Source organism: Crotalus tigris, unplaced genomic scaffold, assembly GCF_016545835.1.
Source record: "Crotalus tigris isolate CLP2741 ecotype Arizona unplaced genomic scaffold, ASM1654583v1 scf7180000019328.220996217465:2438092, whole genome shotgun sequence".
NCBI classification, from domain to species: domain Eukaryota; kingdom Metazoa; phylum Chordata; class Lepidosauria; order Squamata; family Viperidae; genus Crotalus; species Crotalus tigris.
In genome coordinates, this window is record NW_024097488.1 from 1,464,715 (window position 1) to 1,483,911 (window position 19,197).

A 19,197-nucleotide genomic window follows, 5' to 3' on the forward strand; every position below is an offset into this window, starting at 1 on the left:
CTACCGAATTTGCAATTTAAAAAACATCTACACGAATAAAATGGATGCAAGCAAATTTTGAAAAAGCAGTAATAAAGACTTCTAGAGTAGATAATCCCCCAATCAAACAGAAACAGCATACTTACTTTTTTTGAATAGCTTCTTGCCTAAAGGGGAAACAAACACAATGTGAGTTGAAATGAATTTTGAGTTGATAAAAGGGAGTGCTGATTTATTGCTGAGGATCCATGGAAATCAAACAAACTTCTGACTTTACTGATATATCTAGAAATAACTGACATATTTAGGTTATTTTTAATGATGCAAATAAATCTGTGTTGTGGGAAGAGGACAACTGAAGGCAGTAATATCTGTTTTATATTGCCCACCAGAGCTCCTTACTTATTTTCTACCCTTTGGGTTGGTATCCAATAATGTTTGTACCTTGGGCAAAGTGATCCAATGGTAGGGAACTTAATATAGCCCCAAAGCTGCTTTGGATTGCCCTACCCTACAAAACAGGACAAAAGTAAGTAGTGGGGCCTTGGAAAGGGAAACATTCACTGCATTCCAAACCTCTGGCCTTTGAACCATACAGAGGAATGCTATGCTTTACATTCAGAAGGGCAGAGTGTGATTATTTTTTTTCATTACCTGGAAAAAGAGGCTTCCATGCAAATCAGCTATGAAGGAAAAGACTTGCTTCCAACTATCATGTTGCTGATGGATGGGCCTTATTCATTTATTTGAATTTATTTTTCTGAGAAACAATTCATAGAGCCGCCCATCTTACCAAGATTAGAATTGTTTCCAGACACATCCCAGATAAACTTTACCAGGTAAGTCACTGGATACATATGGGCCCCAATATGTGTTTGTAGTTTTTGTAATGAGGAAAGATTAAAAATTCAATTTTTTTTTTCAGTTTGGGAGGGTAAAGGATAAAGCAGGAATATCCTTAAAAACACAATTTTCCAAAAATCAGGGCAAAAACTTCCTATTCTGGTAGGTTTTAAGGATCATTTACTTCTGTAATGCTTCACTTTTTCCCTGAAATGATGCAATAACACTGACATTAAAAATGTAAAATGCTGATTTCTAACCACCACCACCACCCTGTAAAATGTAATCTATACCATTCTCAGTTGTATTTTTAGCTGTAGGAGAGCTGTGTTACTCTGCGGCAATCAATAATGAGGAGTCTATTAGCATCTTTTCAGACTAACAATGTATCTGACTAAAATGAGAAAATCTTCATGAAGCTTTTCAATAAAATCTTTAAATTTGAAAATATGCTATCAGGTTTTTTTATATATTTATTTGCATTTCCAGGGAGACTATCCCATCAAATATAGTGTGTGAGGTACATATACTTACTGGTACTGTAGGTGAGTAGTTATAATAGCCATTTTTCTTAAACTCTGCAAAGAGACAGTATATGAAATAAATGCCTTTTCCCTCAATGAAGTGAACAATCAATCATCATTTGGCATTACATGATAATGAGAAATAATCACATACTAAGTTCTCCCTAGCTGTCCTAGTATTTGAAGAAAACATGCACTTTTGATAAATCTCTAATTTTAAAATAACTGCTTTCGTAGGCTTTCACTTTTTTCATATGAGTAGAGATGATGATAATGATGATAATTAAACTCTTACACAAATTATTTTCTCCCAATAGCAGCATTAGTAAAGTCAACAACAATCCATCTGGGTAACTACCACCACATTTGTACACTACAATTTAACACTAGAAAAATAAATAATATATTCATAGAAATTTTGGTTAGTGATAAACACTTTCCTTGGAAAAAATAGAGAAAAGCTAAATAAACTGTTTGAAAAATGTAAAGCTATGCATCATTCCAAACTAGTCTTCCACAGTCTGATGCCCTTCTAGTATGCTAAACTACAATCCCCATATTCCTAAGGCAAAGGTCACAATAGTAGGGAATTATGAGAGTTAAGAATCCAAACCGATCAAAAAGCATCAAATTGGGAAAGGCCTCATTAGGCTGAAGCCTGAAAATGTGGTCCGGGGCTCCAACATGTTATCCATGAGTACCAGCATGTCCACAAATATCTATCCCAATGTTCCCCAATTTTCCAGCCCACGCTAATTTTTCAAAACAGATCTTTTAATTTCAAAAGTAAGTCTCAGGCATAATATTTGTAACAATGCCTCTGAGCCTACATAAATCTAGGAAAATAACATGTTGCTGAAATCTAGTACATTTTTTTTATGTACGTCCTACAGCCCAGAAAAAAAAAAACACAAAGTAAAGTTAGGTGTAGATGGCAGAGAGAGATTTAATACACTATAGGATTCTAATTTTGTGTGTCTGTGTATGCCATGGACCCCTTTTAGACTTTGGAGAAACCTACCCATGTACCTCAGGTTAAGAATTTCTGCACAAGAGAAAGCAGCAGAAAGTTGTGCCACTGCTTTACTTTCTGGCAAGTGAGTGTTTTATGTCTGGCAATATTCATTTTTACCCTCCATTTTTTGTGATATTAAGACCTCTATTCTTGCTCAGGAATAATTTCATTCAAATTCTTCCTTAGCAAAAGCTACATTTCTGCTGATCTATTTCCATATGTATAGAAATGCATGTTTTGTGTTACAATGATTTCTCCTAACTTTATTTATTAAAATGACTGACTGGTATTATGCACAAAATAAAAATCTTTTCATTTTCAACCCTGAACTTGACATTTCCTTGTCTACATGTCTTTCAACTCACACAGAGGTATGTATTTAATATTAGCAGGCAAGTATTCTACTCCATACTTACATCTTCAGAATGCAGAATGGCACCCTCTTGCATCACCATATTTCTGGCAGCCTGTCCTAGGAACTAAAAGACATGAAAGCCATAGGAAGAGATATGAACTTTATGTTCTTCAAGCTAGTGTTCTTCCACTGTTATTCAAGGCTGACAATGCGCTAATAGTGAGCTTTCAGGAGATAAGATTTGGTAATTATATCCTTATGAACTCATATTTAATCCAGAAGCAATAACTTACTGGACAAACATTCTAAACAAAAAGGATTTTCTGAAATTATGTATAAGAAGCTTCATAATATACAATTAAGGATAAGTGAAACTTTTTGGTGTAATACAAAATTTATGGTAATTATTAATTATACTAATATATATCGTGATTTATAGAAGCCTGTTTTAAACTGATAGTCTCAAATTTCTTGATCACCAATTGTGCTGGTTCAGCAGATATATCCTGAGGGTAAGCAATTTGTAATTACTTGTTTGTGAATCAAGGATTGAAGTTTAGGGCTGGTGGAAAACATACCAAGCCAGTTTAATTTGATACCTTTCAGCTCAATTACCATGCAATTCCCACAAATATTATCACCATCACATAAACAGGATGATGGGAGATGTATGCCTCAGGAAAGCATAAGGATATGCTTATAGTCAAATCTTGCCATGATTCCTTACTAAAATTACTTCCAGACAGGTTTCGGCAATTGTGCAACACATATCCAGCACCATTCAATATTAATTTCTACTACAGGATTTCCGTGGAATTTACTGCTTTTTCGTCTAGTTTCTTCAAAAACCTAGTGTGATAATAGTTGATACATACTTGGGTCTTTGGGGCAGAAACAAATAGGCGTTTAACCTTAGGAAAGCAACATCAATGATACTCAAGAATAAAAGTCTCCGTTCTTTCTTATTGGCTTGCTTGGCTAAATCAGCAGCAGAACACTTCCACTATACGTATATAAAGTTTGTTATTATAGGCAAAAGGTCTGAACTATCTCAGTTTTAAAATAGAGGTGCTAAGTATAATATCGGATGACTGTGACTGAGCATCTAAATGTGTTAAAATCATCGGTTCCATCCCCTGACATTTAAGAAGAATCAATTGACCATCTTTATCCCATGAAACTAACCGGCTTTAGGTCAGCCCTGGGTTTTCTAGCACTATTTCCCTTAGAAACGCTGCCAGCAGAAGCGTTCAAAGAGACTACAAATCCCACCATACATTGCAAACCTCTTGTATTGACTAAACCTGAGTTCCGGAGTACTATTGGGGGGGAGGGAACGCGTAGTCTCACCTACCTCGGCGCTCCGGGAGCCCTTGAGCACCTGTTTAGTGAGAGCGATTATATCCGTACCGCAGTTGGCCACCTTCTCGGTCAGCAGTCCTTTCACCGAATGCCCAAATCGTGCCTGAACATCCACCGCCATCCCTGCAGGAGTTACCGCCATGTCGCTGTCAATAATCACAGAGGAAGTGAGAGAACCGCACCTACGGATAGAAAATGGGGTCAAAAAAAAATAAAAAAGCGCCTCGAACGGGTTTTGGCAAATAAGGAATTTATTTCTCTTAGCAGCTTGTTCAGTCTAGTGTAGTTCTTATTAGCTTTTCTGATGCAGAAAAGAAAGCCGTTTGGTTTTTATATTACCTCCACAATACAGAAAATACCTTGTATATTTCAAAAAAATAAAATATTTATATTAACCGTTAGCCCCAGTATTACTTAATCCAAAATTAAAGACAAAAGACTGAGTCAATCGGTTCTCCGCAGAAAAAGAAACTGTTTTACTTAGTATACATCACAACAGCAAGTGTGATTCCTTTTGATTCAGCGTTTTGGTTTGCACAATATACTGCAGTAAATAGTTACCTAGTCTATAATTTATAGTGTTTGACTTCAGCTACCGGCGTTAGTTCAATATGATGCGTAACCATCATTCTGTTTGATGTATAATTCTAATTGGGCTAATTCAGTAATCATTGTTAAGTAAGTCGTTACCCAGGAGAGGTGACTTCCTCAACCCTGTACCCATAACTTTATTGTAATTGTCATTTACTGCAGTCAAAGCTGAAAGTAATTCTGTATTTGCAGATGCATCATTAGGTTGTATAAATTGGACAAAAACTTTAGGGTTTGGGAGTATTTTGAACACTTAACTTTCTACAATTGTATAAGTTGAGAGGACGGGACCGCCATGAATTTTTCAAAAGGCACAAGCATCTCTTTCACAAAATGTACATGTATTTGTTTTTACATTCTACATTTTTTTACTTTATGTATTCATTGTCCATTGCAGAAGACAAGGAACTGATTTTCAATGAGGTTTCAGTTTGGACTCTTGTTTGGTCATAACTGGAACACTAAGATTTTAGTTAGCAAATCTTGGTAAGTAAAAAAAGAAAGGGGGATAGAAACACTTAAGCAGTTTTTAAATTTTAATATGATTATTTTATAATAAATATTAAATAATAAAGAGAAAACAATGAGTTTTCAATAAAGATATACCAACAAGTATATTGGTTATTCTTGGAGTTTACCTATGTAGTTAATGACAATGAAATATTATATAGGATAAGCAAGGATTTGACTAATTTTGAAAGGGAAATACTATTCTACCTATGAAAAGAGCTTGACTGGAGCATATAAGCATGTAACACTGAAACATATAGAAATAGAAGAGTGATAATTAATCTAATTGGCTTCAATAACTATCTCATAAAGCTGATTCACCACACTGCTGCACTCCAGATGGCAAATACCCTCTGGTCTCTCTTAGGAGTATTATCTATGTATCTCTTGATAATTTCTATCTGGCAAATTGTATATAGGGAGTGCAGCATGCCCGCCCCTATGAGAGTGTTTTTAATTCACATTTTCTGCACTCACAATAACTTTAAAGGCATGAATGAACCCCATTGACCAGGGTCATAGACCAGCATAAAGAAGGTGGGGTACAATTAGTAATTTTAAAAAGCTAAAAAACAAAACTACATAAAAGATACATTGAAATCTAGTTTTTAAGAAACAGGAAAGATTTTTCTTTTCTAGCCAATGAGCTTAAAGCCAGATTGATGCCATTCAGATGGGAAATCCCGATGGGTATTGTTCTGAGCCATGCGGGGACACGTTACAGATTGAATACGGTTGACAAAGCCAGAGAGTTTTACAATATGGTCCTGGGTGCAGGCTCAGCTCCACCTGTTCAGAAATCTTTGAGTGGCAAAGAGTCGGAGCAGCAATCTGAGGCATTAGGTTTGGTCTCCGCTGGGATGCTGCAAGCTGAATGGCAACGTCAAACGGAGGTTAAAGAGCAGAGAATGACCCGTGCAGCTTATAGACGCAAAGAGAAGGAGCAACGTAAGAAAGAGGCCAAAGAAGCTTCTTCTGAAAGTGCATCATTGCCGGTGGGAGGAGCAAGACCCAAGAGTTATGCAACACATGCAGCAATGGCAGATCTCGAAGGTGTCTTCTCCGGGCTCCTGGCCAAGGGTGATGGCAAAGTTTCTGACCTGGAATGTTAACGGATTGAATTCTCCTCAGAAAAGGAAAAAAAATTTCTACTATTTGAAGCAACATAACAATGATGTTATTTGTTTACAGGAAACTCATATTTTACATAAGGATCAGAAATATTTAGTTAATGCTCATCTAGGATCCCATTTTGTATCTTCTGCTCCTGGGAAAAAGGGGGGAGTTGTTATCTATGTGAAGCAAAATTTACCAGCTTGTCTGGTAGAATCAGATCCCCAAGGAAGATATGTGATGATTGAACTTGGCTTATATGGTAAGAAAGTACTTATAGTGGGACTCTATGCACCAAATCAGCAACAGGAACAATTTTATAGGTTGTTACATCAAAAAATAACTTTGCTGGACTATAGATCCGTGGTGTCTTAGATATACAAAGGGATAAGAAAGGTTCTTCTCCTTTTTTTAAACAAGTAAAATTACCTAAAGCCTTTTTTGACATGAAAGAGGACTGGGAACTAAGGGATTATTGGCGGGAATGTAATCAAGAGGAGAGAGATTTCACCTATTTTTCAGATAGACACCAATCCTTCTCAAGAATTGACTTTTTTTTGATTACAACGGACTTATATAATAGAGTAAAGAATGTAAAGATTTTTCCTAGGTCGCTGACGGATCATAGTCCAGTTTGGATGGAGTTGACTCAAGAAAAAGAGGAGAGAAGATCCTGGAGAGTGAATGAAAATCTATTCAGACAAGAAAAGAATGTTCAAAAGTTAAAGGAGTGTTTAAAGGATTATTTTGCTTTAAATATGTATAAGGGGACTTCAATGTCAATGGTATGGGATGCAGGCAAAGCATTTATGCGTGGTATCTTGATAAAAATGAATAATTGTCATAAGCGAAAGCAGACTCAGAAACGTAAAGAATTGGAAGATGAAATTAATTTAAAAGAAAAGTCTTTGATTTTAAATCCTTCTGATGAAAGTATTAAAGAATCTGTAAAGTTATTAAGGACACAATTTAATATGTTGTTAGCGGATCAAGCTGCAACCAACTTATTGTTTATGAAACAAAATACATTTTGTAATGCTAATAAGCCAGGGAGATGGTTGGCTTACCAGTTAAGAAAGAAACAGAGACAGAGAATAATAGATAAAATAAATTATCAGGGTAAATTAGTTTCTCAGAAGGAATTGATTAAGAAATCTTTTTTGGACTATTATCAAAAATTATATAAATCTACCAATGTCCAAATTTTAGATATAAATAAATACTTAAACGAGGCTAGTTTTCCCAAACTGACAGAGGATCAGAAACAGGAAATTAATGGTTTAATTACTAAGCAGGAAATTGCGTTAGCAATTCAACAATTGAAACCAGGGAAAGCACCGGGTATGGATGGGTTAACAGCTGTTTATTATAAAGCTTTAATGGAGGAGATGATTCAGCCATTAGGTGATCTTTTTAATGATATTTTACAGGGTCTAGAGATTCCTCCTTCATGGCGTAGTGCTTTTATATCATTGATTCCAAAGGAGGATCAAGATCTTTACCAAAGAATTATAGGCCTATATCTCTTTTAAATGTGGATTATAAGATATTTGTAAAAATTTTAGTAAATAGGCTTATGAGGGTTGTGCATCATCTTGTGCATAAAGATCAATCTGGGTTTATAACTGGAAGGTATATGAAAAATAATGTTAGACAAATTATCAATTTATTAGAATATTTAGATAAGAATAACCAAGTTCCTGCAGGGCTGATATTTTTAGATGCTGAAAAAGCTTTTGACCAATTGAATTGGCATTTTATGTTAAGAGTAATGGAAGAGATGAATGTTGGTGAAAAGATAGTACAAGCTCTTACGGTAATATATCAAAAACAAACGGCACAACTTATTGTTAATGGAGGTTTGTCAGAGGTTTTTACAATAGAGAAAGGTACTAGGCAGGGATGTCCATTATCACCGTTGTTGTTTGTTTTAACATTGGAAATATTGTTGATCAAAATTCGAGAGTCACAGGAAATTAAAGGAATAGAAGTTAATAAAAAAGAATACAAATTAAGAGCTTTTGCGGATGACTTGGTGGTTACTTTGTCGCAACCTACTCATTCTGCAGAAAAGTTATTACAATTGATTCATTATTATGGTGTGGTTTCGGGTTTCAAGATTAATGTTAATAAGACTAAAATTTTACCTAAAAATATGACTAGTCAGGAGAAGCAGACTTTGGTTTTGAAATTGTTAATAAGGTAAAATATTTGGGGGTGATGTTATCTGTTTCTAATGCAAAACTATTTAAAAATAACTATGAAAGGTTGTGGGTTAGGGTACAGAAAGACTTGAAGAATTGGGAGAAGTTGCAATTATCCCTCATGGGAAGAATTGCAGTGATAAAAATGAATATTCTACCCAAGTTTCTCTTTTTGTTTCAAATGTTACCGATTTTGAAGAATGAGATTAATCTAAGTGAATGGCAGAAAGGCCTTAATAAATTCATTTGGGCAGGGAAAAAGCCAAGGGTTAAGTTTAAAATTATGCAAGACTTCCGTGAGAGGGGTGGACTCAAGGTACCGAATTTGAAATTATACTATGATGCGGTGGTTCTAACACTAATTAGTGATTGGGTAAATTTGACAAATCCTGAGATACTACATCTAGAGGGATGGGATTTACTTTTTGGGTGGCATGCCTATTTAATATTTAATAAAAAAATGGATTGGGTCTTTAAAGCTCATATTCTAAGAATTTCTTTACTTAGGACCTGGAGAAAATACTATAAAAGTGATTTTAAAGTACCATTATGGGCTATACTTGGCATGCGATAGAAGGAATAAAAAGAGGTGCTAAAATGGATATGGTGTCTTATAGACAGCTACTTAGATGGGATGGACAAAACTGGCAGTTAAAATCATGGGAAGAGTTAGCACAAGAAAATATTATTTATTCTTGGTTCCAATATAGGCAACTAGTAGATAGATGGAAGGTGGATTGTAAGGTGGGTCTTCTTAGAGAAGATGAAAATTTTATTAAGCAAGTGAAGGATCAAAGACAAACCCACATTAAGAGGATTTATGGGGTTTTAGTTGAATTGGACTCAGAAACGGAACTAATTAAAGATTGTATGATCAGATGGGCGCAGAACTTTGGTGAGCCAGTTCCTTTGGACACCTGGGAAACCATCTGGGTGAGAAATGTCAAATTTACACAAGCACAGAACTTAAGGGAGAATTTTTATAAAATGTTTTATAGATGGCACCTTGATCCACAAAAAATGTCTCTTATGTACCCTGACTTACAACCTAAATGTTGGAGATGTGGTTGTATGGATGCTACCTATTATCATATTTGGTGGTCGTGTAGAGAGATAAAAGCATTTTGGATTAAGATATGGTGGAATATCCAGAGAATTTTTAGAAGGAGGGTAAAATTTACTCCGCAATTATTTTTGTTGGGTATAGTTACCGATTGTGATACAAAGGAGGTTATATTGATGTTAAATTTGATTACAGCCGCGAGGCTGTTAGTAGGACAATATTGGAAGAAGGAATCCTTGCCTACATTGCAGGAATGGTTTCTTAAAGTGTCTTATTTGGCGGAAATGGCAAAGATTTCGGCTTTTTTAAAGGAACAAACGCAAGAGAAATTTCTTGCTGTTTGGGATAAATGGATAAAATTTATACAATTTAAATTGGATATAAAAAAATATCATATAGCTTTTTCATAATTTTTATTTTTATATATATACATATATATGTTAATGTTATATTTTTTTTCTTTTCTTTCTTTCTTTCTATAAATATAATTTTTTAACTGTTTTTTAATTAAGCCTATATCCTGCTCTGGGAAGCTCAGGGGGGGAAGGGGGGGTGTTTGGGCGGGGGTGGGGGAAGGGGGTTTTTGTTGTGTAATGTTTAGTTTTTTTTCTCTTTGTATATGTTGTTTTTTTTGTTTTTGTATTGTTTTCTTTTTGTAAAATTTATAAAACTTTTTAATAAAAAAAAAGAAATCTAATTTAAAGAAGCTAAAAAATATAAAAAGTATAAAACAATAGATATAAAAATAAGTCATAGTATAGAATACTCTTGAACAATGAACCAAATGCTCAGTTTATGGCACCAGTCATCGTCTGATGGATTTTAAGTGCTGCGGGGCAGAATCTGGTAACATTATATTGTATGTTGTAGCTGGGTTAGTATCTGCAAACTGCAGGGAGGTGCAGAATTGTCCTGTACACCTTGGGTATCTATACAGTAATTATGAGATGATAATTACATTTCTATAATAAGGCAGAATCTAGTAGTTAGATACTTGGAGATTAGTTAAGTATGCCATTGGGACGTCAGAATACCTGTTGGATTCATTGACAATAAAGGTTGAGGGCCTGGCTAGATCCAGTTAGCACTTTGTGTCTGCTACAAGCAGTTTAATCTGTGTTTTGGCTAAATCTGTGCCATGCTGAGTAGAAGACCTGAAGAGAAGCCCAAGGACAAGATTTTAATTGCCACTTGCCTTTTTCTATGTAAAATGAAAATAATTCCTCATAGTTAAAATAGGGCAAGGCCAGGGCAGGGGGAAGAGTAATTTGAGCCAAAAGTTTAGTATGATCACCCACATTCTGCCCTTCATTTTCATGAGGCCTGTCTCTGGCCACTGTTCTCACAGACATCTTCAATCTCTTGTTGCATCAGGCTGTGGTTCCATCATGTTTTAGGACCGCAATCATTGTACCAGTCCCCCCAAAAACTATAATCACATGCTTTAATGATTACCGTCCAGTAATCATTGGATCCATAACACTTCCATTATGATGCAGTGTTTTGAGGGATTGGTAAAAGACTATATGGTTTCATGCCTTCCCCCTACATGTGACTTATTACAGTTTGCCTATTGGAAGAACAACTCTGTAGAAGATGCACTTTCCTATGTGCTTCATCTTAGCCTGGCGCACCTGGAGGGGAAGAATACTCATGTACGAATGCTGTTTCTTGATTTTAGTTCAGCATTCAATACAAACATTCCTCAGCATCTGGTGAACAAATTCGGCCTATTCAGTTTTAATACTCCTTTATGTAGTTGGATACTTGATTTCCTTATTGATAGGTCCCAGTTTGTGCAAGTATCCATCTCCTTGAGTATAGGTTCCCCACAGGGCTGTGTCCTGAGTCCACTTCTGTTCACCTTGATGACCCATAACTGCTATGCTCAATCTGCTACGAATCATATTGTAAGGTTTTCCACTTAACCTCACAATTGCCCCAGCATTACTCAGGAATTTAAAAGAGCCAAAGAAACTCCTGAGCCAAGGTTTCAGCAAGCAAACAACTTTTATTTTGATCAAAACAGAGTTGGGTGACCCCATCTCTCTTCGTGGCTGGTAGAGAGATGAAGGCAACAACCAGAAAAGATGTCTTCCACCTTTTATACCTTTTCAGAACAAAGAGATCAGGTCTTGGTACTAGGCATAAGATGGCACAAAAAAACAATTCCTAAATGATGACTCATACACAGCAACCCAGGCTCCATCCGTAACTCCTTTCCCCCTCCCCTTACTGTGCTCTTTTCATATAAGCAATCACCCATACCTAAAGCATGAAGCCCTTACTTTTCCAATATATATATATAGCATCTGATCAAGCAATTAACTACAAAATGATGATTACAAAATAACAAAACAATGATTACATGATAACACTATAAGTATCAATATAAAATGGTTACTATATATAAAATAAATGCTAATGTCAAATTTAAACATACTAAAATCATCAGCACAATAAAATCCCTTCACTCCTTCCTTTTTAATATAAAAGCCGAATAGGCTTAGGGACTCTTAAAGAGGGGAATATAGTGAGAAGGGAAAGGTTGCAAAATCATTGCTTTAGCTGGACTATCGTTATAGATAGGAGTGGCAATAAAAGTTGATCCGGATATAGTAGATCTAACAATTCTCTAAATAAGCAGGATAAGTCCTGAGAAACACAACAACCCTCCTAAGGCCAAAACCACAATGAACAATATCCATTTCCAAGTGGCAAACATTCCCAAAAACCATCCTCCAACATCCAGTGCTCCTGTCCATGTCTGGGCAGGGACATGAGCCAACTCTCGCATACTGTCAGTGACTACTTTGACATATTCCTTAGGTGTAATGTCAGACTGGGGTCTAATAATACAATTTAGGGCCACAATGACAAAATAGAGGGCCCATTTGGTTGGACAGTCCTTTCCAAGTCAAATTAAAATACGAAGTGATGTTCTCTCAAGCTTCACATTCAAAAATGAAATAATTCTTTAGGGCCAGATCAATAATAATAATAAAAAGAGTCTTTGATACTGAGGGAATCTCAGTTGTGGTTTCCAGTTCATGAAAATCAACTTGAACCCATATTTGTATCCAGTTCAATTGATAGCGAGTTCAAATGATGCTGAAAAATCCATTGGTCTGGTTATCATGAAGCACACCAGGTTGCAGGAATCCTTCGAATGTGCCAGGTTGGGTAGGATGTGCAAACATATTTGGTGTTTAATGTGTAGGCTTATCTCCATACTTAGTCCATTTAGCGTGATTATAGTCAGTAGCTTTACATACATCAAAGAAGATTCTGGCACTTGTCCATAAATCTTGTTATTCTTCCCCAAAAGGTAATGTCTGTATGTTCTTCCATATGTCCAGATTTAAAGTTGTGGGTAAAGCTGCATTGTATTGACAGGAGCATAACAAGTGACCCTGTTGCCCCTTTGCAAGTGGAATACGTAGTCTTGTGATAAACACAACTCCCATTTGTTCCTTAAAGTAATGGGCCTATGGTCCTTCCTTCTACCAAAGAAGGTACGAGGGAAACAACAGTAGCAGAAGAAAGATATTGCAATACATAGTCCAGGTTCTAGGAACACAATTTCCAGGGTAGTCCAATACATTGAGGTTCTTCTCCTACTTAGATGGAAACAGTTCAACAGGTAAGGCAGGTTGAAATTTCATTTTCAGGCCATCCAGCTGCGGAGTTTGTCACTGGAGAGGATATGATGGGACTTTCCATGGACTCACGCCTTGATTCCTTAAATCAGGAGGATCTGGCATGGTTGAGACCACTGAGGACTGGTATTTCTAGATGACAGTTCTTTTCACCTGAACCCACTCTCCAGGAATAACAATGGCCATAGACAGGTGGTATGGCAGCCCAGGCCTGTACTGAGATAGAAGACAAAACCTGCGCCAGATTATGTAACTACTGAGGAACTTTCTTCTTTTCTTCATTGACATTCTTGAACCTTCAGATAACAAGAGCCTCCCATACATCATTTCAAAGGGACAAAGATAGCTTTCCAATTGAGGCCTATATTGAAATAGCCTCACCGCTAAATGTTGTAAAGCATTTTATTTACTTGTATTTATCACAGATTTGTTGAACTAAAGTATAAATACAACCAATCTGTTTTTTTTAAAGTATTTATCATCCCTTGCGACCCCCCCCTTCAGTGGCTGCTTCTGTGTCCTAGCTATTGCTTTCTCTTCTTTCTTTGTTTCTTTCTTTCTTTCTTTCTTTCTTTCTTTCTTTCTTTCTTTCTTTCTTTCTTTCTTTCTCTTTCTTTTCAATATCCTCTCCCATCTTGCAACATCCACTTCCCACTTTCTTCTGTTTCTTCATTGTTTTCTCTTTTCATATTTCTATAGTACATTCTTGTTCCTTCAACATTGTAAGGCTTGTGTTAAGGCATACAATTCACATGTTTGGGCTGACCACGTTAATGGCAGTCTCCCTGCTTAATGCATGCAATTCACAAGTCTGTGCACACCCACTTAAAAACAACTTTCCTGCTTCTTCCTTCTAATATCCATTCCTGCACTTCCCTTCCATCACTTTGGTCTAACTTCTACTTTTTTTCCTTCCACAATTACATCTGCTATCTACAAGTGTATACCTCCTTTTGGCTTTCTGATGTAAAATTGCCCACACTTGATAAGAAATGGTAACCACCAAAACGTCCCCAAATGTCAATTTTAGGCAAAAATGCCACTGGCTGCCTCTTTGCCCCCAGTTCTGAGTCAAAACCTCCTCACCAAACTCTGTATTTGTTAACATAAACTCTTTTTCTAACAGTTTTGCATACAAATGTTTAGTCAAAACAACATAGCTATTTATAATCCCAAAATTTTTCTCAACTTCTTCATTTTAACTTCACAAAAAAATAAACAAACTTAATAAGATATTCTGAGTAACTGAAAGAGATTTATATCAAACCCTAGTATTGGTTTTAATATAAAGTTAGTCAAATTCCAATTTAATCAAATTCCATTCAGATGGAAAGAAATCTCCATTAAGTAGGTAAAACATTTACAAATCTAATGAAAACAATGCAAAATCATTTCTTTTGGTTGATGGATATATATATAAGTGTAACCAAACAATTTAAACTCAACAATTCCCCCCCCAAAAAAATTGTCCAACAATTACTGTCTCCTCTGTCGAGTAAAAAAAGTTGCAAGCTGAAGCTGCAAGAGTGGGTATCAAATTTCAGATCCACACCACCCTTCTCAAATCGCAAGTCTAAGCAGAGGAAAAAAAATGTTAAAACGAACAGCTCCCCCTTCTTCTTTCTGTCTCTCTCACTCTTAAAGCAACACAGCAGCGGAGAGACGGGGAAAAAAAAAATCTCACCACCAAAAAATAGATTTCTCTCCTTCATATAAATGTTCCATAAATTCTCTCACACATCCTCCATGAAACTCTTCTCATGCAAACACTTGCTATTGCTTTTCAATTTACTTTTACAACAATAAAATCTGCAGTTTACAGTTTCTTTCACAGCCTGGGAGAGAGTGGGTGGGGGGGTGGGGTTTGAGGGCTAACACACACTTAGGTATCAACTAATCAACTCATTCACTCCCATGCTGCTTGCATAAACAATTCCACATACAAATATTTCATTTCATACTTTCTTCAGGCAAACTATTTATTGTTAAATAAGGCCTTTTTATGTGTTGTTATCAGAGAGGGTGTTGACCCTCATCCAAATCTTGGACATAACACAGAACAACACAGACAAACATATATACACAAATACTATTAAAACAACATTTATTTAGACATATGGCTTGTCCTGCAAAAAGCGAGAAAAATCATGAGGTGATTCCAACCAAACATGGTTTTTTTATAGGGCCCTTTAATCATCCCCTATTTTTCTCACCATTCCAAGTCCAAGCATAATGTTTTGGGTGCCCCCCCCCCCACACACACATATATATATACATACATATATATATAAACAAAACACTACAGATCAATTTGGGGTTTGAGGCTAAAACAAGCCTCCCCTTTTATTGCATACTGCCATAAGGAAACAGGTTGGGCCCCTGGGTGAAGATGGGCTCGGTGAGGGACAGCATAATGAGCAAATCCTGGGATTCCATGAGACCAAACCTCAGGGGAAATGGAATCCGGAAAAGAAACAGGAGATGCACTAGCATCCAGATAACAAATATAAGCTTGCAAAGCTGGAAAATCCAAAGAAATACCCTGGGGTTGACAAGTGATTGTTGCTCCCAATTTCCCAGGAAATCTCTGCCCAGCAAATTAATAGGGCCCTGGGGTAAAACAGAAATGAGTGTTGAACTTGGGCCCTTGGCTTGGAATCACACACAAAGGGGTGGTGCAGGGAGCCATTTCAGTTTGCCCACTGACACCAACAATAGGAGTAGTCTGAGAACTCAAACAGTCTTTAGGGGCATGCTGCAAGACACTGTAAGTTGCCCCAATATCGACAAGAAAAACTTTGTTCCTTCCCCCTACCTGCAACTCCAAGAGAGGTTCAGGGGAGAAAACAAGACCTCTGGAGCCACATCAGTATTGGGAGGGATAGCCGTCATTAGCATACATTTGCATTTTAGGATGGAACAGTTCAGCCTGTGGTGACAACCGGGATGGGGGAGGTCCCCTGTTATTGGATGGAAATCCTCTCCTTCCCCTCCAGGGCCCGTCCGTGGCCCCAATTCTTTGGACATACACTTTTCCAGTGGCCTTGTGCTTTGCAAAAGGGCACACTGGTCTTGCCCCAGGGTATTCTGACGAGGCTGGAGAGCAATGGCCAAAAGTTGGGCATCCTTTCTCATGTTATCTTCCTCCTTCCCCTCTGCAGCCTCCTCCCTCTGGGCATAAAATCCGAAAGCAGTTTGTATTAAGAGTTCAAAAGTTTGAGCACTGAGTGAAACAAGTTTTTTTGCAAGTTGCGCTGAATATCAGGGGCGCTTTGTGCAACAAAAGCCATTTTCAAAACTGGTTCACTGGCTGGGCTATCAGGATCAATGTCTGTATAACAACGAAATCCATCTTTTAATCGGTTGATAAAATCAGTAGGACTCTCTTGTGCTGTCTGGAAAATCTGATTCACTCTATAGTAATTAACAGTCTTGGGGACCCCAGTTCTAATGCCATGGAGAATGGTTTTGTGAAAATTCAGTAAGGCACCATGTCCCCCATCAGTGTTAAAATCACATTCAAAACTTGGAACAAAAACAACTTCAGGTGCTGGCCACTGTTCAATGTCTCTTTGTCCGTTATTGGTGGCTTCCTTCCATCCCCCAGTATATTCCTCCAAGGCTTTTTTTTTTTTTTTTCAAAACCTGGCCTTTGTCCTCAGCCCCCAAAAATCCAGATAACAAAGTGTCTATATCAGGGACCGTTGGCTTGTGGGTGGCAAAAATCCTTTGAAATAAATCAACGTACTGCTGGGGGGGGATTCTCTAAATGGTGGCAAGTTAGCTTTCCAGTTAAAAAGGTCACTGGTGGTAAATGAGGTGTGAACCAGGACTATTTTTCCATTTGCTGCTGGCACCTGTCGCACACCTGTCTTCTCCTCCAAGTGTTTTGTTTTAGCATAAACTTTGCCCTGTCTCGTGTGAGAAGGGCTTTGAATCCGTGCAGCAGAGGAGGATCCCTCATCAGGATCTTCGTCTTCAGAGATGGAGAGAAGGGGGGCTGCGGGGGAAGAAGCAGCTGAATGCAAGGACGGAGAAGAGACAGAGGGGGCTGTGGGGGAAGCAGCAGCTGAGCTCAGGGGTAGAGCTTCAGATGCAGCAGCAGGAGCAGTCGGGATCACATAAGGTGGTGGGTAATCTTCAGGTTCAGGACAAGTTTGAATTGCTTTCTTTTGAAACTTATTTATTTCTGGGCGGATTGGACAGACCAAATTCAAAACCTTTGGAGGGACTAACAGGCCACATTGTTTTAAAATGTCCTGTCAGATGCTCAAATTGAAGAAAAAGCCTGCATATAATTCTTCATCCATCCGCCCTTGTATAGCAAAAACATCTGTAAGCTTATTAATAATTAATTAATAATTATTAATATTATTAATAATATCCAAGTGCACAGACCCTTCTCTTGGCCAAGGTTGTTGCCCAGGGCCCATAAAATAAATTGGCCACACATCAAAATAAAGCACCACCAGATGTTGTCTGACACCAGACGTTGTCTGACAGGGTTAAACTTAATAGCCACTGGAGGTTTCAAAACCTCCCAATTTTTCAAAACATATTGCAGAGGATTAAATTTAGATTTAATTTGTTTGTTTAAATTACTCTGACGATTCTCTCTTTTTTATTTTATTTACTTCAAGATAGTTTCTTGGCTTCCTCCCTTTTCACTTAATTAATTTGGAATTTTGTAATTAATTTTTCCTTTGGAGGACTAGTCGGGGAGATCAGCCCCCTATCTTATTCCAAAATTACCATAACCTCTGCAAAAAAAATTACATACCAATTCAATTATTTTTCTTAACTCACTCTATCCTATATTAGAAGACAGTTGCTTGGCTTTCTCTTTTCTTACATTTATTCATTTATTTTTATGCTTATCTATAGAGGATAGTCAGAGAGATCAACCTCCTGCCTTATTCCAGGATTTCCAAAGCTTTTTTTATTTCTTTTACTTACCAAGGCGCCTGTTGCAATTTCTCCCGTCAGTAGAGAAGCATGAAACCTCGTTGAATTCGGGCGTTCAGGTTCATTATACAGGGACCCCACCATCGACGATGAAGCATAGAATCTTCCAGGTCAAACACCTGGGAGCGCTCTAAGACTCACAGTCGCCGCTGGTTTCATCTGCTGAGAATTGAAGGCTCGCTGGGACCTTAACAGGGGTCTCCAGATGTGAGGGGAGAGCCATTGTGGCTTCCACCACGTTTGGGCGTCAGGATGTAAGGTTTTCCACTTAACCTCACAATTGCCCCAGCATTACTCAGGAATTTAAAAGAGCCAAAGAAACTCCTGAGCCAAGGTTTCAGCAAGCAAACAACTTTTATTTTGATCAAAACAGAGTTGGGTGACCCCATCTCTCTTCGTGGCTGGTAGAGAGATGAAGGCAACAACCAGAAAAGATGTCTTCCACCTTTTATACCTTTTCAGAACAAAGAGATCAGGTCTTGGTACTAGGCATAAGATGGCACAAAAAAACAATTCCTAAATGATGACTCATACACAGCAACCCAGGCTCCATCCGTAACTCCTTTCCCCCTCCCCTTACTGTGCTCTTTTCATATAAGCAATCACCCATACCTAAAGCATGAAGCCCTTACTTTTCCAATATATATATATAGCATCTGATCAAGCAATTAACTACAAAATGATGATTACAAAATAACAAAACAATGATTACATGATAACACTATAAGTATCAATATAAAATGGTTACTATATATAAAATAAATGCTAATGTCAAATTTAAACATACTAAAATCATAAGCACAATAAAATCCCTTCAATATTGTGAAGTATGCAGACAACATGGCAGTGGTGGGTCTTATTCGGGATGACAATGAAGTTGCTTATAGGGAAGAGGTGAAGGCTCTGGTGGACTGGTGCAATAAAAGTAACCTGGTTCTAAATGCTGATAAAACAAAGGAGATAATTGTAGATTTTACAAAGAGCTAACATAGTCATACTCCACTCAGTATCAAG

At 37.2% G+C, this 19,197-nt stretch overlaps 1 protein-coding gene across 3 annotated transcripts in view; it reads right to left on the reverse strand.

Moving 5' to 3' along the window:
• BORCS7 (BLOC-1 related complex subunit 7) overlaps window positions 1–18,562 on the reverse strand; it is a 39,523-nt gene extending 20,961 nt beyond the window's left edge. For all 3 annotated transcript variants that reach the window (XM_039361753.1, XM_039361754.1, XM_039361755.1), the window contains exons 1-5: window positions 18,175–18,562; window positions 4,071–4,260; window positions 2,778–2,840; window positions 1,357–1,400; window positions 126–146 (exon numbers count right to left, since the gene is read on the reverse strand). In XM_039361753.1, the coding sequence (XP_039217687.1) occupies window positions 126–146; window positions 1,357–1,400; window positions 2,778–2,840; window positions 4,071–4,220 (278 nt within the window). In that variant the 5' untranslated portion in view covers window positions 4,221–4,260; window positions 18,175–18,562. The remainder of the gene's footprint in view (window positions 1–125; window positions 147–1,356; window positions 1,401–2,777; window positions 2,841–4,070; window positions 4,261–18,174) is intronic.
• Between the last annotated feature and the right edge of the window lie 635 nt (window positions 18,563–19,197).